This window comes from Saccopteryx bilineata, chromosome 3 (genome assembly GCF_036850765.1).
Source record: "Saccopteryx bilineata isolate mSacBil1 chromosome 3, mSacBil1_pri_phased_curated, whole genome shotgun sequence".
Lineage (NCBI taxonomy): Eukaryota > Metazoa > Chordata > Mammalia > Chiroptera > Emballonuridae > Saccopteryx > Saccopteryx bilineata.
Genome location: NC_089492.1, coordinates 265983394 through 266007925, shown reverse-complemented (window position 1 = coordinate 266007925; position 24532 = coordinate 265983394). Strand labels below are relative to the sequence as shown.

The 24532-nt window shown below is 40.9% G+C and overlaps 1 protein-coding gene across 1 annotated transcript in view; it reads right to left on the bottom strand.

Annotated features, from left to right (window-relative positions):
• The window catches only part of PSMB2 (proteasome 20S subunit beta 2), a 51657-nt gene extending 30789 nt beyond the window's left edge, over positions 1–20868 (bottom strand). Inside the window, exons 1-3 of the mRNA XM_066269713.1 lie at positions 20655–20868; positions 15791–15913; positions 11969–12039 (exon numbers count right to left, since the gene is read on the bottom strand). Coding sequence (XP_066125810.1) covers positions 11969–12039; positions 15791–15913; positions 20655–20745 — 285 coding nt within the window. The 5' untranslated portion in view covers positions 20746–20868. The remainder of the gene's footprint in view (positions 1–11968; positions 12040–15790; positions 15914–20654) is intronic.
• Between the last annotated feature and the right edge of the window lie 3664 nt (positions 20869–24532).

Below are 24532 nucleotides of genomic sequence, written 5' to 3'. Positions count from 1 at the left end.
TCCCTACTGACTAGATAAAGAGTACTAAGGAAGAAGACTAGGAACCCTTCTTAGAACAGTGCTTCTCTGCCTGATGGTGGTGGCACAGTGGATAGAGTGTTGACCTGGGACACTGAGGTCCAGGTTTGAAACCTTGACACTGCCAGCTTGACCATGATGATCCCATGGTCGCTGGTTTGAGACCAAAAGGCTTGAGCAAAGGGTCACTGGCTCGGCTAGAGTTCCCTGGTCAAGGCACCTATGAGAAACAATCAATGAATAACTAAAGTGCCGCAAGTACGAGTTGATTTTCATCTCTCTCCCTTCCTGTCTCTTTCTCTGTCTTCTCTTGCTTAAAAAGTAAGTAACAGTGCCCCCTATTTGCAGCTCAGGTTCAATACAAGTTACTGCTACCTCTTCAATGGACATGGAAGCTCCTCATTGGTCTCCCTGCTTCTTTCCCCAAACACTCTACCAAAGAGCAGCCAAAGATCTAACCAAATTCCATCTGATCATGTTAACCCCCTCTTAGCCAACAAGCTTCCAGAGAGCTCCACTGCTTTTAGCACAAAGCTTTACCCCGTAAGGTTTTCATAAGGTCATAACGTGGACTATCTCTCTAGTTTCAATCTCTTCATTCTCCTAAAAACTTCAGCTGCATTTAACAAACTACTTTAGATTGTGGAGTTTTGCTATGTAGTAAAAACTATATAAAGATTATTTACTTATACTTGTTATTCACTCAGTAGCATTCTAATTTGTATATAGTACCCTACCAGTTAAAACAGATAAAATATTAGGAGCAGGAGGTTCAGAGAACTACCTGTCCCTGCCTTGAACATCATTAGAAAACCACTGTGACTAATGTAACATACTCTCTTACATACCTTCCTGGTCTGTGCTTCCAGTTTTCCCTTTTGTTTCACCTTTGCCTTAATGACAGCTGGTCCTCCAAGGCTCAGGTTAGGCTCTGTTCCCAGAGCATTTATTTATCTGTATGGCTATTGTAGCACTTGTCACTCTGCAGTGCACATGACTGTTTACTTCTCTACTTCCCCATCTGAAGGCACACACTGAGCTTTGTACCGTTGCTTCCTCAGCCCTCAATGCAGGCTGTAGATGTGCTGAATGAGTATCAGCACCTATGGAACTTCTCGGTTATAAGGAAACTGAACACTTTAGGAGGCATCAGAAAGGGAAGTGAAATTCTGTTAGGTTCAGCTTAAAAAGAATGAGAGATTATTATTATTTCCTCTCCTTTTCCCTTCTCTTTCCAGTCTAGTTAATCCTATTTGCTCTACTGCCTACACTCAAAAATAATGGTAAATCTGAACTTATTTTTTTCATTTTTGACTTTTTCAAAATATGTTGTACTTTCCTGCCATTCTTCCTTTTATTTTCTTAAACTTTTGCGAAATAACACATACATATAAAAATGCATAAAACAGCCTGACCGAGCAGTGGTGCTGTGGACAGAGCATCGGACTGGGATGCGGAAGACCCAGGTTCGAGACCCTGAGGTCGCCAGCTTCAGCGAGGGCTCATCTGGTTTGAGCAAAAGCTCACCAGCTTGAGCCCAAGGTCGCTGGCTCGAGCAAGGGGTTACTCGGTCTGCTATAGGTCTGTGGTCAAGGCACGTATGAGAAGGCAATCAATGAACAATTAAGGTGTTGCAATGTGCAACAAAATACTAATGATTGATGCTTCTCATCTCTCCGTTCCTGTCTGTCTGTCCCTGTCTATCCCTCTCTCTGACTCTCTGTCTCTGTAAAAAAAAAAAAAAAAAATGCATAAAACATATATGTACAGCTTAATGAATAAAGTGAATATGTATGTAATTACTTCCCAGGTCAAGAAATAGGAAAGTCAGCTCTTTCCCCATTCAAAGACTTCCCTCTGTCCTCCGTTTAAGATAACTGGGTTTTTTTTGGAGAGAATAAAGAAAAATTTCAGAGTTTTTGGGATCAGCCCCTGGATTCATATCCCTGCATGATCCTGTGCCAGGGCAGAGAAAGAGGCACCAAGATGCCAGAATATATGTGTATTTGTATCCATGAGTGTGTGTGAGAGTGTGCCCACAAAGGCCAGAGCACAAAATTTAAATCAATCTTAAAAGTTGGAGTGAATTGACACTTCTAATGGTAAACATTCTGAAAACAAAGTATGTTTTTAGTAAGACACAGTACTCTGCTGCTCCTGGCTTAAGCCAAACTTTGATAAGAAACCACATAATTTTCAAGACATAAATTTCAAAAGAATACAAACTCAGACCAACTACATATATTGTTCCACCCCCATTATGAGTAGAAAAGATGTTTTAAGTGAAAATCTGGCATTATGTGGTTGCACAACCCAGCGACCCAATAGGCTCATTCCATTCAACCAGAACAGGGGTTCTCTCTGCTCACAGCAGGCATCCGACAGGGTAGCACATATATGCTCTCTGAGTGAGAAAGCAACACCTTCTCACATACAGCCCCCTGGAGAGAGATGGGGGGAGGACTTTACACCTGCAAACTCCTAACTCTATCAGCACTAGGGCTGGGAAAAACAGCACATATTTTTTTAAAAAAAGAAGGAAATAAAAGGTTTCCTGATAAAGCCAGTAACTTTCAAAAAAGAATTTTCTGAAGCTATTTTATTCTTAGGAGACAACTAAGAATAATGACTCAACATCTAAGTCTTTGTCTTCCAAATACACTTAGTCAAGCCCTAATGACAGTATAAGCAAACTGCTTAAAAGGGCAGCTGTCAGAATTCTTATTTTCCTTGGTAGAAAAATACTATAAGCATAAAGTATTGTCACAATTAAGATATTTCAATTTCAAGGCACATCTGTTCCTGGCCCTTTGGATAATCTAAATGACCACTACAAATAGAACAGTATTCCAAATGGGCTGACATGACCCACCCCCAATCCTAAGAAACTCCTGTGAGATATGACCTGGAATGCACATGCGTTTTACAGTATCACTGAATATCCATCTAAATGTAGCCATATGTTTTCAGTTTTTACTTTATGTCCTATTAGGGCCAGGAGACAAACATAATTAACAGACACATAACTTGTGGCCTGTTGTGAAAATCCAATTAGCTGACTAGCTAACCGCAGTCTGGTGGGAAAGGAAACTGCTCTCCAGGACTAAAAGAACTGCTACTTGCACTAAATTCCATGAGTTTTATGATGAACATCTTGATTTTCTTTTTTCAATTTCCCCACCATCAAAAGTAAGCCAGCTCTGTCTGTCAAGATGCCCAGGCTGTATGGCAGCAGTGTCAAAGGCTGACATTTGCTCCAAGGCACTGCCATCTGCGGCAGCACAACATTTTGTCTCTGGAAAATAAACACATCTGCCTTTGCCCGTGTCCTCCCACTGTGCCGCCCATCTGGAGCAGGTAAGCTGGAAGGCAAGCCTGGGCATGGGTGAGATGGGGGCGAGCAGGGGAGATAAGGCCTCCAGGGAGATGGCACATGGAGGAAGAAGGCAGTGCTGTGTCATGTCACATCCTGCTAACCACATTGCCAAACAGCATGTGAAATTACCCTTGTTAATGATATTTTAATCACATGTAACAAATGACTGGTCCTGTTTAGGGAACAATACCTGCAAAGTCAAGGTTTCACCTGGGCCATCTGTTCATAGGGTAACATGACCTCACTAATACCAACAGATGATGTCTCTGTGCCAGCCACCAAAGGCAAGAGGACAGTAACTCTAATAGTTAGAATAGAAGGTTCAAAGCAACAGGATTCTTCTAGGGCAGGTGCACACTATACATGCCTATTAACTAGACCAAACACATTCAAATTTAGGCCAGAGTCTTGGGACAGTCTCATGGTCAATTTTGGAAACGACTTATACCTGAAATTCTCTCCTCCATATTCTTTCCCTTTCAATGAAAAAGTCAATGAAAATCAAGTCTGATTACAGTCTTTACAACAGATCTTTAAATCATACTGTTTGGGTAGGTAGAAGAAACCATAAAATATTATTCAATCAAATGCTTTCTGTCTCCCAAGTTTTTACTAGCTTATAAGAGAGCAAGTACTAACCTAGAGCAGCGCTCTTTCAACTATACCATTAGTTTTCAACCTCTGGTGGGAATGGGACAGTGAGGTCACTAAGTTAAATTGATCTTTATGAAGCAGAGCTCAAGTTTTGCAAACTGGCCTTTCCTGAGGCAGCTTCATGGAATAAAGTTTGAAAACCACTATCCCAGGCTGGATATATATTTTGCCAACTTGTTTCTATTGTTTATTTGGTAAGCATTTATATAGCCCTATAAAATGACTAATTACCAAAAGCTCACCAAGCATTTCAGAGAAAGTGCTATGAAAACGCTTTGGCCGCCTGACCAGGCAGTGGCGCAGTGGATAGAGCATCGGACTGGGATGCGGAGGACCCGGGTTCCAGACCCCAAGGTCGCCAGCTTGAAAGCGGGCTCATCTGGTTTGAGCAAAGATCACCAGCTTGGACCCAAGGTTGCTGGCTTGAGCAAGGGGTTACTCGGTCCGCTGAAGGCCCACGGTCAAGGCACATATGAGAAAGCAATCAATGAACAACTAAGGTGTCGCAACGAAAAACTGATGATTGATGCTTCTCATCTCTCTTGGTTCCTGTCTGTCAGTCCCATCTATCCCTCTCTCTGACTCTCACTCTGTCTCTGTAAAAAAAAAAAAAAAAAAAAAACAAAAAAAAAAAACGCTTTGGCCAGTGAGTAGCAGTAGTAAAGCCCTGAAGTTTACACACCACAGAGGCCAGTGATTTTCAACCAGTGTGCTACAAGAATTTTTAAAACATGCAATACCTGCCTATTTAGTCAGGGCCACTGACCTCTTTTCCCGTAGACTGTCAAATAAGAAAATGCAACGGCTAACACAATAGCTGTCCAATGTCAATTAATCAAAATTTTATCTATTTTTCTTTTGTCTGGCAAAAAATATATTTTTTGGTGTGCCACAAAATTTTATTTATTTATTTATTTATTTTTATTTTTCTGAAGCTGGAAACAGAGACAGACAGACTCCCGCATGCACCCAACCGGGATCCACCCGGCACGCCCACCATGGGGCGATGCTCTGCCCATCCTGGGCGTTGCCATGTTGCGACCAGAGCCACTCTAGTGCCTGAGGCAGAGGCCACACAGCCATCCCCAGCACCCGGGCCATCTTTGCTCCAATGGAGCCTTGGCTGCGGGAGGGGAAGAGAGAGAGAGGAAAGCACGGCGGAGGGGTGGAGAAGTAAATGGGCACTTCTCCTATGTGCCCTGGCCGGGAATCGAACCCGGGTCCTCTGCAAGCTAGGCCGACGCTCTACCGCTGAGCCAACCGGCCAGGGCCACAAAATTTTATTAAGTCATTTATGTGTGCCATGAGATGAAAAATGTTGAGAACTGCTACTTTAATCACTTCTCGGCCTTTTGGCTAAGATCAGGTGAAAATCGCTGCTCTAAGTCTTGCCACAAACTTGACATTCTCCAAGGATATCAGATTACACTGATTTATATCTGTCTCCAAATAAGTAAAGTACAGATCTTGGTAGATAACAGAAAATCTTAGGGCATTCATTATAAACTACACCAAATGTGCCACATGATTCATTTCAAGCAAGAACTGGCCTCATTGCTTATCACTCTCTCTTTTATAGCCCATTAATCAAACCATAAGGAGAATTTAAATAAGCCTCATGTGAACTATATCAATATCATCACAAAATTCTCAAAATAATTCTGTAAAAAATCCAAATGGCATTTACTAAATGATGACTTCACTTATTAAACACCTAATCTTCAAGGGAGGTATCATTCACTCATTCCAAACATTTTATTAAACCAATGGCTAATTCTAAGTCCTCATAACTTGCCACGTTTGATCACTCCTTCCTTCTTACGAGATGAAAAAAGTGAGGCTCAGCAAACATAATTCAAGATTATTTAAAAGTAGTCCATATCAGAGAATTGGAATTCTGATATATTAGCCTCAAAACCCAAGCCTTAAAAATGTTCAAAATTGTGGAGTCAAGCACATAGCAAGCCTGACCAGGCAGTGGCACAGTGGATAGAGCATCAGACTGGGATGCAGAGGGCCCAGGTTCAAAACCCGGAGGTAGCCGGCTTGAGCTCAGGCTTATCCAGCTTGAGCATGGGGTCACTGGCTTGAGCACGGGGTCACTGGCTTGAACATGGGGTCACAGGCTTGACGTGGGGTCTAGCTTGAGCCCAAGGTTACTGGCTTGAGCAAAGGGTCACTCACTCTGCTGTAGCCCCTCGGTCAAGGCACATATGAGAAAGCAATCAATGAACAACTAAGGAGCTGCAACGAAGAATTGATGCTTCTCATCCCTCTCCCTTCCTGTCTGTGTCTGTCCCTATCTGTCCCTGTCTCTGTTTCTGCCACCAAAAACAAACAAAAAAAACATAGCAAAAGCCTAATTAGCCCTTTTCCTGCATTTTGGGGTCTAACCATACACAGACCAACTTAGATGTATACATGCATTTAAATAAAAATTAAACTGAAGGTTCTTGATTTTCCCCCTATCCATGTCTTTTTCATCTCTTCCTGCTGATTTCCTAGCTTTAAATCTTACATGAAGAAGTAACATCCATTCATTAAGAACACGTTAAGCCTGACCCATGGTGGCACAATAAATAGTAAACCTGGGATGCTGAGGTCCCAGGTTCAAAACCTAAGGTAACTGACTTGAATGTGCGCTCACCTGGCTTGAGTGCAGGCTCACCCACTTGAGCATGGGGTCACCAGCTTGAGCAAAGGATCAAAATGATTCCACAGTTACTGGCTTGAACCCAAATGTCACTGGCTTGAAGCCCAAAGGTCACTGGCTTGAGCCAAAAGTTGCTGGCTTGTACAAGGGGTCACTGGCTTGGCTAGAACCCTCCCAGTCAAAGCATGTATGAAAAGCAATCAATGAACAACCCAAGTGCTACAACATCAAGCTGATGCTCCTCATCTCTCACCCTTCCTGTCTGTCTCTCTCTTGCTTTAAAAAAAAAAAGGAAAAGAACACGTTAATAAAATTCCACTCCAGTGTATGAATGCACGTTACTATACATATTTTCTTCAGTGGTATATGTGGACCTAACTGGATGACATTTACTCAGCAAATTTACTGAATACCTACAATGGATACATATTATACCTTATCTATATAATCCTATGTGGAGAGCTTGGCATTTTAATAGAACTCACCATTTCATGCTTCTCCAAATGCACAACTTGTATATTAGTCAAGTAACTAATGTAGAAGAAAGTATAAAAAAGTATTGTATTTGAAGTTAGAATCTTATCTTAGCCTTTTATGAGATATATATGTGCCTTCGGTATACTTGGACACATAAGAGAAATAGTTAGCCTATTAACCAGTCTTAGTATCTTTGTAAGTAAAATGGAAATAACATTCATTTTATGGTGTCATAATAAACATTAGATAAGGTCACATATATAACTATCCTTCTAGAATAGCTCGATCCAAGAGAATGATGATAAAATTGCTCTATATCTTCAATGTCTAATATGTAAACCATTAGCCCCATTCAGCTATTGGACACTTGAAAAGTGGCTAACATAATTGAGGAACCAATTTTTTTTTTTGCATTTTTCTGAAGCTGGAAACAGGGAGAGACAGACAGACTCCCGCATGCGCCCGACCAGGATCCACCCGGCACGCCCACCAGGGGGCGACGCTCTTCCCACCAGGGGGCGATGCTCTGCCCATCCTGGGCGTCGCCATGTTGCGACCAGAGCCACTCTAGCGCCTGGGGCAGAGGCCACAGAGCCATCCCCAGCGCCCGGGCCATCTCTGCTCCAATGGAGCCTTGGCTGTGGGAGGGGAAGAGAGAGACAGAGAGGAAGGCGTGGCGGAGGGGTGGAGAAGCAAATGGGTGCTTCTCCTATGTGCCCTGGCCGGGAATCGAACCCGGGTCCTCCGCACGCTAGGCCGACGCTCTACCGCTGAGCCAACCGGCCAGGGCCCAATTTTTTTTTTACAGAAAAAAACTTTACCTCTTATTCAAAGTCCAGGAGACCATCACCCAAGAACTGAATTTTAAATTTTATTTTTAATTATTTTAAATTGAAATAACCACATATGACTAGTGGCTACCATTCTGGACTGTGTTGATTTAGAACAAAGCCTACCACATAATAGATGATCCATGCTGGTTTATTTCTATTTTCCTTATCAATATCAGTAATTTTTAATATGTCCCTCTTTATTAACAGGTCAGTTCAACTAAAATAGCACAAACAAGAATCTCCTATAGGAAACTAAGTTATAGCTATTAAGTTGCTCTTCACCAAAAAAGCAATAGCAGCATAAAATTTATTAATTAGTTGCATGTGCTATACACTATGCTAACAGTTTTACATGATTATCCCATTTAATCTTTATAATAATTCTACAAAGTAGGTGCTATTATTCTATAAGTAGAAATTAAGCTTAGAATTAGTCCAAAGACACAGCTAACAAATCAATGAGCGAAGATTTAAACCCCGGTAATCAAATTCCAGAAATTGTACTTTTAATCACCATGCTAATCTTTTTTTTTTTTTGAGAGAGAGACAGGAAGAGAAAAAGATGAGAAGCATCAACACATAGTTATGGCACTTTAATTGTTCACTGATTGCTTCTCATATGTGCCTTGACTGGGGCGGGGGCTCCAGCTGAGCCAGTCACCCCTTGCTCAAGCCAACAACCTTGGCCTCAAGCCAGCAACCTTGGGCTTCAAGCCAGTGACCTTTTGGCTCAAGTGAGTGGCCATGGAATCATGCTGGTGATCCCATGCTCAAGCTAACAACCTCGGGGTTTTGAACCTGGGATCTCAGTGTTCCAGGTTGATGCTCTATCCACTGCACCACCATCAGTCAGGCACCTACCATGCTAATCTGTCTTCATTTTAAAGAACCAGTTTATATTAGATTATGTACTCTGCCATAAATAAATGCCCTCCCAACCAAATACCCACACCGTGCACACATACACAACGAACAGGGCCAACTGCAAATCAAACAATTTGAGCTACAGAAACAAAATTATGCATGCTAACCCCCAAAAAAATCTCATATTCGAACTGGGAAAACTGTGTAAATGTACCAAATCTAGTGACTTTGCACTTATCAGGAAGACTGAAAACCTCTCATCACATTTTCCCCCAGAATAAAATGACTAAAATGTAAATGCATGTTTTAGAACAAATAACCTTTAGATAAAAGAGTAGGGGAGAAGAATTGGACCAAGAAACACAAGGCAAGGTAATCAATATGTACTAGAGCCCCATGTTATTGTCTATACAGAATATTCATTTGTTAAGACATCAAACATTTTTGCTAGGAGATTAACTGGATTCACTATATTTGCATGAAGCACATCGCCACTCTTATCTTAATTCTAAAAGGAGCTTTATTCACTTTATGTGCAGCATTTATAAAAAAGCATTTATTATGCCCAAAGCTGGAATTTTTATTTCAGTTCTGCCTGACAAGTCAGAGGAATATTTTATACAGAATACCACAGCATACTCATGACTGAATTCCAGAGGAACATCCAGGTAGCCAGAAAGGTCGTATCTGACCCATTTTCCTCTCTCATGAAGGAGTGAAGAAAAGGTCATTGACCTTTTACCCAGATAAAACAAATATATAAAATTGTCTCACCTGACCAAGCAGTGGCGCAGTAGATAGAGCGTCAGACTGGGATGCAGAAGACCCAGGTTCGAGACCCCGAGGTCACCAGCTTGAGCACGGGCTCATCTGGTTTGAGCAAAAAGCTCACCAGTGTGGACTCAAGGTCACTGGCTCCAGCAAGGGGTTACTCAGTCTGCTGAAGGCCCGCGGTCAAGGCACATATGAGAAAGCAATCAATGAACAACTAAGGTGTCGCAACAAAAAACTGATGATTGATGCTTCTCATCTCTCTCCATTCCTGTCTGTCTGTCCCTATCCATCCCTCTCTCTGACTCTCTCTCTGTCTGAAAAAAAACCCAAAAACCCAACCATAACAACAAAAAACTGCCTCCTCCTTCCATCCATGTCTTTGTCTTCTCTTCAAACTTCATGATCTTTCATATTACACAGCTCCTTCGTCAAAGCACTGAGTAAAACAGATATTTACTGAGACATTTTCAATCCAGTATTATTAGGCGGTATAAAATAAACTGCTTTAAAGATCTGTAATAAGGCCCGGCTGTTTGGCTCAGTGGTAGAGCGTCGGCCTGACGTGCAGGAGTCCCGGGTTCGATTCCCGGCCAGGGCACACAGGAGAAGCACCCATCTGCTCTGCTTCTCTACCGCTCCCTCTCTCCTTCCTCTCTCTCTCTTCCCCTCCCGCAGCCAAGGCTCCATTGGAGCAAAGTTGGCCCGGGCGCTGAGGATGGCTCTGTGGCCTCTGCCTCTGGTGCTAGAATGGCTCTGGTTGCAACAGAGCGATGCCCCAGATGGGCAGAGCATCGCCCCCTGGTGGGTGTGCCGGGTGGATCCCGGTCGGGCACATGTGGGAGTCTGACTGCCTCCCTGTTTCCAACTTCAGAAAAATACAAAAAAAAAAAAAAAAAAAAAAAAGATCTGTAATAAGTTAACTTTAAAAGTAATACCTATACTTGTTTAGATTTCTGTCATAACTCAGCTTAAGGAAGTACAACCATAAAAAATACAAACAGCAGCAATGTTCTACAAACACTACGGAAAAACCACAGAGCTGATGTCAGGCAGAACAGTCAAGTAATTACAGCACTGCTATGTGACTTAAAGCTAGTCCCTTTGCCACTTTGTGCCTTGCATTCCATATCAGGGATAGGGAATAAAGTGGAATAGTGAGTAGATCAAATTATTAAGCTAAGTGCTGTGGGCAAAAGTCATATGAATGTTAAATATTATGATTTACAAGCATCCACCATTTTCCTAGCACTCCTGTGGGGTTAGGAAGTTATCTCAATTTCATAGACGAGTCGATAGACACAGGGGTAAAGTCTCATGGTAAGGCTCCATTAACTTAGTTCCTGTGGGAAGGGAATAATACACACCTTTAGCAATCATCTGAACTTTCTTGGTACATCCTGCACAGTCTTTAATACATTCAATCCCTAACTTAATGTTGCATCTTTTAACATGCTATTGATGAAACAAAGACAGCTCTAAGGTAGCAACAGGGCCGGAATAAGTGAGGAGGAACAAACCTGTATGCCTTGGCAAGCACAGTCATAGAAAGACACAGATAATCTCAAACTTCATGATCTTTCATAACTCAAGATAAAATTTTCATGATTATTATTAAGATTATTTATTTATTTAAAAAAATTTTTTTTAACAGGGACAGAGAGAGAGTCAGAGAGAGAGATAGATAGGGACAGACAGACAGGAACAAAGAGAGATGAGAAGCATCAATCATTAGTTTTTTCTTGTGACACCTTAGTTGTTCACTGATTGCTTTCTCATATGTGCCTTGACCACGGGCCTTCAGCAGACCAAGTAACCCCTTGCTCGAGCCAGCGACCTTGGGTCCAAGCTGGTGAGCTTTTTTCTCAAACCAGATGAGCCCGCGCTGAAGCTGGCGACCTTGGGGTCTCGAACCTGGGTCTTCCGCATCCCAGTCCAACGCTCTATCCACTGCGCCACCACCAGATCCAGGATATTCTTAAGATTTTATCTCCACTAACATGAGGAATCTTCAATCACAGAAATTAAGAAGCGTGGTTTGCTATGAAAAATCTTTTAAAATTTTAGAAGGTTGTCACAGGCATTTATGGTGGTGTGCCCATCCAAACTCTCTGGGATATATTTGCCCTCTGGGCTTTAATTAGCAACCAGGTAGAAAGAGAGATCAAATCCAAAGAGACTAAAAATAATGAACAAGTAGCAACGAGAAGGGCTCAGGAAGGCAAAAAACCCGGCAAAACTACTACTTGTGTATAATGAAATATAAAAGAAGCACAGAAGATCTTTCTGCCCTTATCCAAGGCTGCCTGCCATATTGCTTACCCGACTCCGAAGACAGTCAGCCAGGTTTCGTCGTGTGAAATTAGCTGCTGCTGTGGGAGACAATTCATAACCTGGTACAAGAGAGAACAGTCATACTTAGAGTAAAACAGAAGGAATAACAGTCCCCCCTACTCCTATTCTTACAGTCTACCACTTGCTGTACTACACACTCAAGAGTAGCTAAGCACACAGAACAATGAATACAATCTTATTTCTTGACCCTTTCCCCATCTAACAGCTGTGAAATACCTGGTTAGTAACGATAGTAATTCCTGGCCACAGAACAGAACCAAACTGAGGTTTAACTATTCTATGGTGAGATCAAATTCACAGCCTTCTTTAAGCTACTTATTCAAAACAGGCTGTGGTTGCACTGTAGAAAGAAAGAAGTGCAAATATACAGGTGTTGAGAAAAACAAGAAGTTTTAAGATGCCAATTTTTAAAGTTTATTTTAAAAAGAGAGGCCTGGAGCCTGCCCTGTGGTGGCACAGTGAATAAAGCATCGACCTGGAACACTGAGGTCACCGGTTCAAAACCTGGGGCTTGCCTGGTCAAGGTATAAATGGGAGTTGATGCTTCATGCGCCTCCCCCCTTCTCCTTCTCTCTCTCCCCCCTCTCTAAAATGAATAAGTAAAATCTTTAAAAGAAAAAGGAGAGAGAGGCTGGGAGTTAGAAGAGCCTCAGTTATATTTTATAAGATTTTCTTTTTTAAAAAGTAACTTTATTAAGAAGTATAGTATAATTTTCAAAAGTACACACCACAGGAAAATAATGTTTCTATCACGATCTACAACATTTTTAAAAAGAGTATCTCAAGCAGAAAACCTTTTGAAAATACTGTAATGCTAATACAAGTACAGCCCAGAGGAATGGCATCTGGTGTGCATTTAACAGTGCCCTCACTTTGGAACTTAACCCACAGTAAAATGGGACTAGTACCACAAGACACAAGAATGGCCCACAACTTAGCAGACCCACACATAAAATGCCAGTTTAGAAAGACAGAATGTGGTTAAGTTATTCCCTACAACATTTACAACATTTTAAACACCAATGTCATGTCAGGTAAGATTTGGATTAAAATTCTAACAGATATTTATTGAACAGTTATGTTTCAGGTCTTTGCTAGTTGCTTTCACAAAAATTAAAGAATTTCGGCCCTGGCCAGTTGGCTTAGCGGTAGAGCATTGGCCTGGCATGTGGAAGTCCTGGGTTTGATTCCCAGCCAGGGCACACAGAAGCAACCATCTGCTTCTCCACCTTCCCCCCCCCCCTTCCCCTACCACAGCCAAGGCTCCACTAGAGCAAAGTTGGCCCGGGCATTGAAGATGGCTCCATGGCCTCTGCCTCAGGCGCTAGAATGGCTCTGGCAGCAATGGAGTAATGCCCCAGATACACAAAGCATCGCCCCCTGGTGGGCATGCCAGTTGGATCCCGAATAGGCTCATGCAAGAGTCTGACTGCCTCCCCACTTCTAACTTCAGGGCAGGGGGGGGATAAATAAAGAATTTCAGCCCTGGCCATTTGACTCAGTGGATAGAACATCAGCCCAGTATTCAGACATCCCAGATTTGATCCTCAGTCTAGGCACACATGAGAAATGACCATCTGCTTCTCTCACCCCCACTTCCTCTTCTCTCCCTCTTCCCCTCTCACAGCCTAAAGCTCGAATGGTTCAAGGATCAGCCCTAAGTGCTGAAAATAGCTCAGTTGGTCCAAGTGATGGCCTCAGGAACTGAGGATAGCTCAGCTGATTTGAGCACTGGCCCCAGATGGGGGTTCCCAGATGGATCCTGGTCAGGGCACATGCGGGAGTGTATCTGCACTCCTCTCACTTTAAAAAAAATAAAAAAAGAGATGTTCATCCTCACAAGTCTATTAGTATTTATTAAATCGTAATGGAAGCAACTCTGGACAAGCAGGAATACTCTCTAATTCTCACCTAATCCCCTAAACATAATTAAGGATTTGACAGTTACCTTAAAGGCAGAAAAGTCTGCCTGTCAACCTGTATATATATTTTTTTCTTTCCCTTATTTTAGTTCAGTTTTTAAACTTTAATATGCATAAGAATTACTATGTAAGGCTAAATACAAAAAACTATACTTGAGCCTGACCAGGCGGTGGCGCAGTGGATAAAGCGTTGGACTGGGATGCCAAGGACCCAGGTTCGAGACCCCGAGGTCGCCAGCTTGAGCATGGGCTCATCTGGTTTGAGCAAGAGCCCACGAGCTTGAACCCAAGGTCGCTGGCTCCAGCAAGGGGTTGCTTGGTCTGCTGGAGGCCCACGGTCAAGGCACATATGAGAAAGCAATCAATGAACAACTAAGGTGTTGCAATGCGCAATGAAAAACTAATGATTGATGCTTCTCATCTCTCTCCGTTCCTGTCTGTCTGTCCCTGTCTATCCCTCTCTCTGACTCACTCTCTGTCTCTGTAAAAAAAAACAAAAAACAAAAAAACAAAACTATACTTGATAGGTAATTTAAAGGGTTTAAAGGGTAAGTTTAACCATACATGATTTTTGTATTATTCAGGCTCAGACCCTAACACCCATGTACCAAGTGACTCTTTCAACTCTTGTTTACTCTTCCTCCCTCTCCTGGGACATGCCAATGAAATACTGCTGTAACTACTGCAGTTCAGAAACACTACTGGCATCCTTTACCTGCCATACAGGCAAAAAGTAGAACCACTAAAAAACAATTCTTAAAATATTCTAAACTTGCTTAAACGTAAGTACATGTGCTTTAGGTTCCTGATGAGTGGGGACTGAGCTTTATTTATCTTTGAATTCTCTGTGGTACTAGGCAGAGTGCTTAATATAGACGATCAATCAAAAATATTTATGGAATTGTCTGGTCTGTGGTGGGGCACAGTAGACAGAGCATAGACCTGGAAAGCTGAGGTCACCGGTTTGGTTGCGGGTTCGAAACTCTGGGCTTACCCGGTCAAGGCACATACAGCAAGCAATCAAAGAACAACTAAAGTAAAATAACTGAGTCAATACTTCCTGCTCCCCACCCCATAAAATTAATAAATAAAATCTTTAAAAAATGTTTGTGAAATTGAATACATGATGCTAAATCTGCTGACTAAAAGATGATATGAATGGATATCTAGTAATACAATTATACTGAAATTAAGTTCCTCGACAGCTCCACATTATAGCAGTATTGTGGATAACAGTGTTACTAAACTGTGAAGTAAGTAACTGAAAGTAAGGTTCTTTCTGCTAAAGTGTCACTATAAACATTCCTGGATCAGAGGACTAGTGACTAATATTATTTGATGGGGGGCTTTCCCAATGGATAACAATTCCCTAGACCCAGCGAGAACTCATAAAACATCTCACAAAAAACTATCTTCCTAGACAAGAACCTGCTGGAGAGGCAAGGCAGAACCCTTTTAAGACATAGTAAATTTCCTACAATTACACAGAGCTTAAAGTTTACAAAGCATTTTCATACATATTATTCATTGATATTATAATTCCAATTATAGAGATAAGGAAAATAAAAGGCCCAGAAAGGATAAGTGACTTGTCACATAAGGTCTGATACTACCATGCCCATCTCCAGGATGGTGGATGGTGTTAGTTTCATCCCCCCTAGTATCGGTGTTATAATGGTCCTCTTTTCTGAAATTTTATAGAAAATCTTTATGATCAGAAATAGTCTAAGGATTCAAAACTAGGAAGGCTCAAATAAAAATATAAACTTATTGGTCCGCTCATGTGTAGAATTGCCAGTAGAGACTAGTCCTTTTCAGCTCAAAGTTAAAACAAACCAACCAAAGCTACATTCTCAGTATTACCCACCATTTCGCATCTTATAAAGTTGTACATTTTTCTGAATATATTCTGCAAACTGTACAGTGTCTCCAGCCTCTCCAACGCATAGGAGTAAGATTTTCTCACTCATCTTAAACATCTTGTCATGATCTGCCCAAAGAAAAACACAGTATTAGAAATTACCTTATCAGAAATTTACTATTATATAGGCAACCATAAACATTAAATAATTACTACATTCAATAATTTGACTAATCACTATTTTTAGAAGACTCTGATGGGCAACTGTATTAATGACTCTTCCCTCTCCATGTCACAACCACCAGCATATTTTATTATATCAATTTAAGTTGTAGACTATATATGAAAGTTAACAATCGAAAATACAATGAAAAACATTTAAAGGCATTTGAAATGCAAAGAACAGAACCAATCAAAGAAATTGAAGGAACTACAACAAGGGCCATTATCTTCAGGCTCATGATTATGAAGCCCTGAAATGCCTCTAAAATACAAATGTTAGTTATCATATTAATATTTATATATACACAAAAATATATACAAAAATGACTGGTGCTACAATTAAAATTAAGGAGCCATCTCAAACTAAAAAAATAAATCAGCTTAAAAAGCCAAGGAGCCATCTCAAACTAAGAAAATAAATCAGCTTAAAAAGGAAACCACCTCCATTTCCAAAGCAAAGAGAAAATTAAAATGACTGCCAAAGCAAACATTCTAATGAATATTGCAACCCTAAGCTACTTAAAAACAACTCAAAAATCCCTATACTCTAATGTTATCTGGCTGAACCAGACTCATTCAGATTAGATAGATAAATAAATATTCAGATAGAAATTAGTGCCTAAGGAAGAAAATGCCATATTCAGTCTTGCAGCTTCAGAAAAAGCTTAAATCTATCTTACTCTCACTTTCACTTTTCATTTTTCAACTAGTGCTGAATAATCTTCCCTGGGAGACATATTTTCTGTTTGAAAGCTTCTGAAATGTCAAAATCCCTTAATAGGATTTAAAGAACAAAATGCTACAGTCTAATACTTTACAAGAGTTTGAGAGTTGTGGATACCAGTAATAGGGTTTAGACTTTGAAATACACACACACACACACACACACACACACACACACACTATGCTTGTAGATAGTATCAACTTGCCTTGAAACTCCTAAACAAGCACATTTTAATTTATTATAGACTACAGGATATTTAAAGACTGTTTGCAAACTTGTTTAAAAAAGAAAAACATTTCACCTGTAGCTGTATTATCTATAAATATTTAAAGAAAAAGACCAGAAAAGTATTAGATGTTACTGTCACCTAAGTTCTTGCCAGTATGGGCAATTTTTATTTCCTTCTTTTTGTTTATCAGTATTTCCTAAAATGTCTATACTTAATATGCATCATTCTTGTAAGAAAACATTACTTAATAAGTTTGCATTATTTTCATAATGAGAAAAAAAAGCTGTTCTTATGTTTGTGGGGGAAGCTTATGTACATAGAATTTGTCACATTTAGAAATGCTAACATTCTCAAGCTGTTCAACTCTGAAATGAACTTAATACAAGGCTAAAAATGTTTACTGTATGCCCAGTGAGTAGTGAAGGGGATATAAAAACAAAAGTCATAGATGCTAACAGCTCCCTGACTTGTGCAGAAAACAGCCTATGTAGCTCTAGGGAATTTCTGACATTTAAAGAGCTTACAAGACCCATACATGAAACAAATGGACAACAAAATGAACAATAATGCCCAATTCTGTGGAAAGCCAACCAGACTAGAACCTAGATGACCTTAGTTACAATCTAGGCTCGGCATTCTGAATTTGGACAAATGATTTGCCCTCTCTAAGCCCCAGTGTCCAAGCACATAAAATATAAATAGTAATACTATCACTTACTAGCTGCTACCAAACTCATAGGTAGGAAAACTGTACAAGTACAATATTATTAGACTCAGTGTTATACAATGTAAGTTCAGATTATACAGGCTATAGAAATTCGGGGGGGGGGGGGAGCATTCAGTGTGTGTTGGAGTGCTCTAAAGAATTCTATATAGGCCAGGAGACAGAAGTGAAATGCGGCATATAACCAAACTGAAGAATTGGACCACTTTCAATGAGCAAACAATCTCTGGGAAACTGTCTTCCTTACAGTATCAAAGTACCTCACAAAGTGACAAACCAAAAAAATGACTGGAAGTATCATTCTATTTTATACTTGGAGAAAAAGAATCCCAAAAGATTACTCATTTTCAGCATTCTTACCTACCCAGAACAAGTTCCTTCACAAAATGAAAGGTAGGGAAAAGCTCTCATGCAATTCCAAAGCTCCTATCACAAGAATTTTTATACCAGAAAAGACTATAAAGAAAATTATACACTGAGTTGACGGCAATTATTTCCAAACATTTTTTCAAGAACTCAAATTCATTTTTCTTCCATACCACAGTGATCTTTCTTTTCTCTGAATACCCTTAGGACTTATTCTCAAAATTATCAATTTAAAAACTAACCTAATATTTACTAGTGATACTTCTTTTATCATACAAAATCATCTTGTATTATTTATTTCCCTGATTTCTTAACATCTTAGACCACTCTATGGATTATATCTAATATGTTGCAGCCCCTCCAACACTTGGAAGTACTATGTACATAAGTAAGGTTAAATCATCCTACTTTTCAAAGTGGTTTTAACATGCGCTGTGATGAAACAGAAACCTGTAAAGGTACTGACTTAGACTACTTCAGGTTTAAATCACTTGCATGTCAAAGGTCTTAGTAGTTAAAATAATGGACAGATTTACTCTCAAAACAATTTACTACTTTGGGAAGCATGGTTTACAAGTAGAACTTCTACAAACAAATTATGCAATTTCATATAGTAATTTGACTTGAGGAACAATCCATACCATAGATCAAGGCCCCCCAAACAGGGGGCCAGTTCACTGTCCCTCAGACCGTTGGAGGGCCGGACTATAAAAAAAAAACTATGAACAAATCCCTATGCACACTGCACATATCTTACTTTAAAGTAAAAAAACAAAATGGGAACAAATACAATATTAAAATAAAGAACAAGTAAATTTAAATCAACAAACTGACCAGTATTTCAATGGGAACTATGCTCCTCTACTGACCACCAATGAAAGAGGTGCCCTTCCAGAAGTGCGGCGGGGGCTGGATAAATGGCCTCAGGGGACCGCATGTGGCCCACGGGCCTTAGTTTAGGGACCTCTGCCATAGATGTTTAACAAACCACTTTCAGGTCTCTCCTCTTCAAGAATAAAAATCAAGCAGAGTTCCTTAGAGCTCTTTCCATTTCCACCTCCCCAAGTGATGACAACCTGACCATCGGATGCCTGCACTTACAAAAGCAGTAGTGAACACTTTTTTCCCTTTGTCCATGTATTTCAGGAAACCCCAGGTTTAAATTTTTTTTTCTTTAAACCCATAGTATTATCTATCCCAAACACTTTCCCTAATCTCTACAACCAGAAAGAATCTCTTCTGGATTATTTGAAAACAATCTACTCTATACTATCTCAGAAGTTTGATTGTACTTTTCCCATGGAGCATTTTTTTCTAGCCTGCACTATAATTATTTGTACACATATCTGAGTCCCTTGTTAAAGTGTAACTTCTTTTAAGATACAGGCCACATCTTATTCTTCTTTGCATACCTTCAGTACCTAGCACTGTAAAGGGCACATAGGTGCCCAAAATCTATTTGTCAAGTGAACATTAAATCGCCAGAGCATAATAGTTTTTCAACAGCAACATGTCTATAGTCAATTATGAAAACACAATTTAGATTTCACAGACCATCAACCAAAAATCTTTAAACAATTATTTATTAAGTACTGAATACAGGGAGACAGTATGAATAGTATCAATAGTTATGGGCAAAAGATACGGAATCAAACTGCATAGGTTCAAACCTGAGTTCTGCCACTTGTAGTCCTAGGCAAGTTTTTGAACCTTTACACCTCAAAACTAACACCTGTAAAGTAGATGTAAAGTGATGATACAATAGTGCTTATCTGCAAAGGTCAGACAGATTAATGTAAATCGCTTAAAACAGCACCTGATACATAAGTGCTTAGTATTTTTTCCACTAAGTATTTGTCACTGTACTAAGCATTTGCACAAAACTTTGTCACTCAAACGTCCCAACAAGCTCGTGATTTAACAGATTTTTAAAAAGAATCTGTATAAGTTTATTTGAGCCAAACTGACTTGCAACTGCCAGGAGGCAAGATCTGAAACGCTCCCTTTTAAACAGATTTAAACGATTAGGAAATTGGGGCACTGCAAAATAACTTCTAGAGTCACAAAGCAAGTAAGTGACGGACTCTAGTTTCCCAATTCCACTAACGACTTCAATATAAGAAAAATGTGACAGCCAGTGCCCTGGAAAACTGGAAAAGGAGGGTCACAGCTGGGACAAGGAGGACACAGGCCGTGGAAGAGAAAGGCCAAGTTTCTAGTCCCATGGTCTCACTCTCCCTAGGATCCCACCTTATGCTGCCAGCAAAATAACCTCATTGGTAGCGACTTCAGGAAATGCATTAGAGATTCTGGGTCTAGAGATCCTGTTGCTCAGTAGGTGCTTAAAACACTTAAAAACTGAATTTCCTTAGGCAACTCTATCCTACAACGTTATTAGCTAAGGCCAGAGCAGACCACTGACCTGGAAGGCCTGACTGAGAGGAGCAAATGTTAAGGCCCTAAACTTGTCTGCCAGGCTCCTAATTCTAAAAAATAAGCAAATGCAGACCAGGTTAGTTGGGGTTCCACCTTCCAACGTCCCACCAACTTCCTCCCGACTGTCCCTACACTCAGGGTCGGGTAGGCCTCTCGTGCTTCCTCTCACCGTCCTTCATCTGGATAATATTGCTAGCGGCCACCCGGTCGGAGGCGACAAGGACATAGTCAGGGCCCTGGATGCCGATGAGGTACTCCATAGTGGTGAGAGGCCGGGGACTGCAGGCTCGACAAGGCGCGCGATTCGCCGGCTTCTCTGCCTCACCAGTGAGACAGCACCGCGGACCGCAGTTTCACTCTACGCAGACCGCGCGACTTCCCGGGTCACCGGCGCTCTCGGATGACGTAAAACTATCGCGAGAGGTTGGGAAGTGGGCGCGGCGCGGAACTATTTTACTGTGCTCGCGTGTTGGCCTGTAAGGTCGAGGGCATCGCAAGGCTGGCATGATAGGTCTTTTGCGTCATGGAATACCCAGTTTCTTTATTTATAAATTGAGAGTGTAAAACTCGCTTCAAGATGAAATCACTCACTGTATGTAAAGTGCCGAGCACATGTGAATGCCAGAAAGGCGTGTGTTCCTAAATGGCTATTGCTTGGTAAAATATCTTCCCAAACTTCCTACAAGTCAAATTGGAGAAAAACAAACTTGACAATAGCTCTATTTACATGTTTCACAAAAATAAATATGGCTGAGTTAAAGATACGAGTATGAAAACCAAATCATAACAACGGAGGAAAAAGAATAATTTGATTATATTTGGAAAGGAAATTATTTTCAAGCATGACGGGGAACCCACAAACAGGGAAAGATTAACAATATGGCTACATAAAGCCACTATATGACAAAAGTCATCATAATGTTCAAACATAAGTATAAATTAAGAATGTGTTTCAATATATTAAATAGTTAATATCTGTAACTTAAATGGCATTCTTACAAATAAATGGGGGAAAAATAATACACTTTTTTTAATAGCAGTTCAGAAAAGAAGCAATACCAACAGCCAAGACACATAAAAAGATCTGACCTGCCTGACCAGGCAGTGGCGCAGTGGATAGAGCATCGGACTGCGATGCCAAGGACCCAGGTTCAAGACCCGAGCTCCCGGGCCAGCTTGAGCGGGGGCTCATCTGGCTTGAGCAAAAAGCTCACCAGCTTGGACCCAAGGTTGCTGGGTCGAGCAAGGGGTTCCTCGGTCTGCTGAAGGCCCCGAGGTCAAGGCACATATGAGAAAGCGATCAATGTGATGATTGATGCTTCTCATCTCTCTCCGTTCCTGTCTGTCTGTCCCTATCTATCCCTCTCTCTGACTCTCTGTCTCTGTAGTAAAAAAAAAAAAAAAAAAAAAAAAAGATCTGACCTGACTGGTAATTAGGAATATGAGAAATAAGAAACACTGAGAAATTATAAATTGTTGGAAGATAAATTGTTATGACTTTTTTATAGAGGACAACTATAGATATCCATTAAAATTTAAATTTACATAACATTTTGTATGTCTTAAACAAATATATGCACAAATATCCAAATATTTGTGTGAAGAGATGTTCAATGCAGCACAGCAACAATAACAACAACAAAAATGGGAGTAAGAGTCAACTAAAATGTCCATAAGTCAAAAAATTGCTATATAACTTTTGTACACTTACCCAGTGAAATATCATGCAGCCATTAAAAAGAATAAAATCAGCCTGACCAGGTGGCATAGTGCATAGAGTATCGGCTGGGATGCTGAGGTACCAGATTTGAAACCCCCAGGGTCACTGGCTTGAGTCCAAGGTTGCTGACTTGAGCAAGGGATTACTGGCTCAGCTGAAGTCTCCCTGGTCAAGGCAATATGAGAAAGCAATCAGCCCTGGCTGGATTGCTCAGTTGGTTAGCACATCAGCCCAAAGTGTAGAGAAAGCAATCAATGAACAACTAAAGTGCCACAACTATGAGTTGATGATTCTCATTTCTCTCCCTTCTTGTCTGGCCCTCTTTCTCTCTCGTGTGCACTAAAATAAAATAAAATAAAGTAAATCTAAATGTGGGTAGGCCTGACCTGTGGTGGAGCAGTAGATAAAGCATCAACCAGGACCACTAAGGTTACTGATTCAAAACCCTGGGCTTGCCTGGTCAAGGCACACATGGAATTTGATGCTTCCTGCTCCTCTCCTCTTCCCTTTCTCTTTCTCTGTCTCTCCTCTTTGAAATGAAGAAAAAAATTTAAAAGTAAATAAATAAATATGGCTATATATTCCATGTGGCCCAGATATATAAAGTGAAAATGAAAATGCATTCTTATGTATGGCATGATGCCATTTTTAAACCCCCCCACATATATATGACTATAAATAAGAAAGATATATTTACAGATGTTCCAATTTCAAATTACATGCAGTTGTTTTCTCTGATAAGAGTGATTAGAAGGGAGAGCTTTTACTTTTTATTTTATACACATCTGTATTGTTTGAATGTTTTACAATGTTCATGCCAAACTCATTTTTTTAAAAATAAGAAAACTGGCCTGTCCAGGCTGTGGTGCAGTGGATAGAGCATCTGACTAGGATGCGGAAGGACTGAGGTTCGAGACCCCGAGGTTGCCAGTTTGAGCGTGGGCTCATCTGGTTTGAGCAAAAGCTCACCAGCTTGGACCCAAGGTCGCTGGCTCGAGCAAGGAGTTACTCAGTCTGCTGAAGGCCCGTGGTCAGGGCACATATGAGAAAGCAATCAATGAATAACTAAGGTGTTGCAATGAAAAACTAATGATTGATGCTTCTCATCTCTCTCCGTTTCTGTCTATCTGTCTCTATCTATCCCTCTCTCTGACTCTCTCTTTAAAAAAAAAGAAAAGAAAAGAAAACTGGCCCTGGCTGGTTGGCTCAGTGGTAGAGCGTCGGCCTGGCGTGCGGGAGTCTCGGGTTCGATTCCCGGCCAGGGCACACAGGAGAAGCGCCCATCTGCTTCTCCACCCCTCTCCCTCTCCTTCCTCTCAGTCTCTCTCTTCTCCTCCGGCAGCAGAGGCTCCAATGGAGCAAAGATGGCCCGGGCGCTGGGGATGGCTCCTTGGCCTCTGCCCCAGGCGCTAGAGTGGCTCTGATTGCGGCAGAGCGACGCCCCGGAGGGGCAGAGCATCGCCCCCTGGTGAGCGTGCCGGGTGGATCCCGGTCGGGTGCATGCGGGAGTCTGTCTGACTGTCTCTCCCCGTTTCTAGCTTCAGAAAAATACAAAAAAAAAAAAAAAAAAAAAAAGGAAAACTCACAGCCATCACTTGTATCTTGCAGTCATTCTGGGAAAAGCTGATTCCATGATTAGTTTCTGACATCCACAATTTAGTCTTCATAGTAGCCATACTAACTTTCCAAGAAATAGAAATACAGTTGCTATTATATGAAAAAATGCAACTTTACAATTCATTTGTTTCTGCAGAAATTTGTAGTCCTTACTCCTCTATTCTAAATGTTTCTTCCAGGTCTCTGCCCATGAAGGAACATGGACCCTGAGGAGTTTGGGGCAGCCCATCTATCATAGGATGACGCCAGGGGCGAGGAGGTCATTAAGTCAACCATCCCACTATGAACACAGATGCATCCATCATCTTAGAAATCCTTTCTTAAACACCACTGAGAAAGAAGTCTCTCGCTCTCTCTTTCTTCCTCCCTCTTTCTCTGTTATTGTGTGTGTTTGTATTTTTTAGTTGCAAAAAGTATGTAGGTATACTACATATACACACACACAAATAATACAGAAGTGAAGAGTTAAGTAACGCTCCTTCCACCAAAAGTAATTACCCACCAGATGTCTGTATCCTTCCAGAACTTTTCCTCTTCATACATACCAATATTCATTTAGTCATTCACAAAGCCAACAGAATTCTGAATTGAAAGATCCACATTTTTTAAAAAAGGATTCGAAGATCTTTTAAGCTGATTCTTCTCTCTTCTTCTCCAGGACTCTTTTGAATGTGCTATAGCTAAGTCACACCAGAGATTCTCTTAACTAC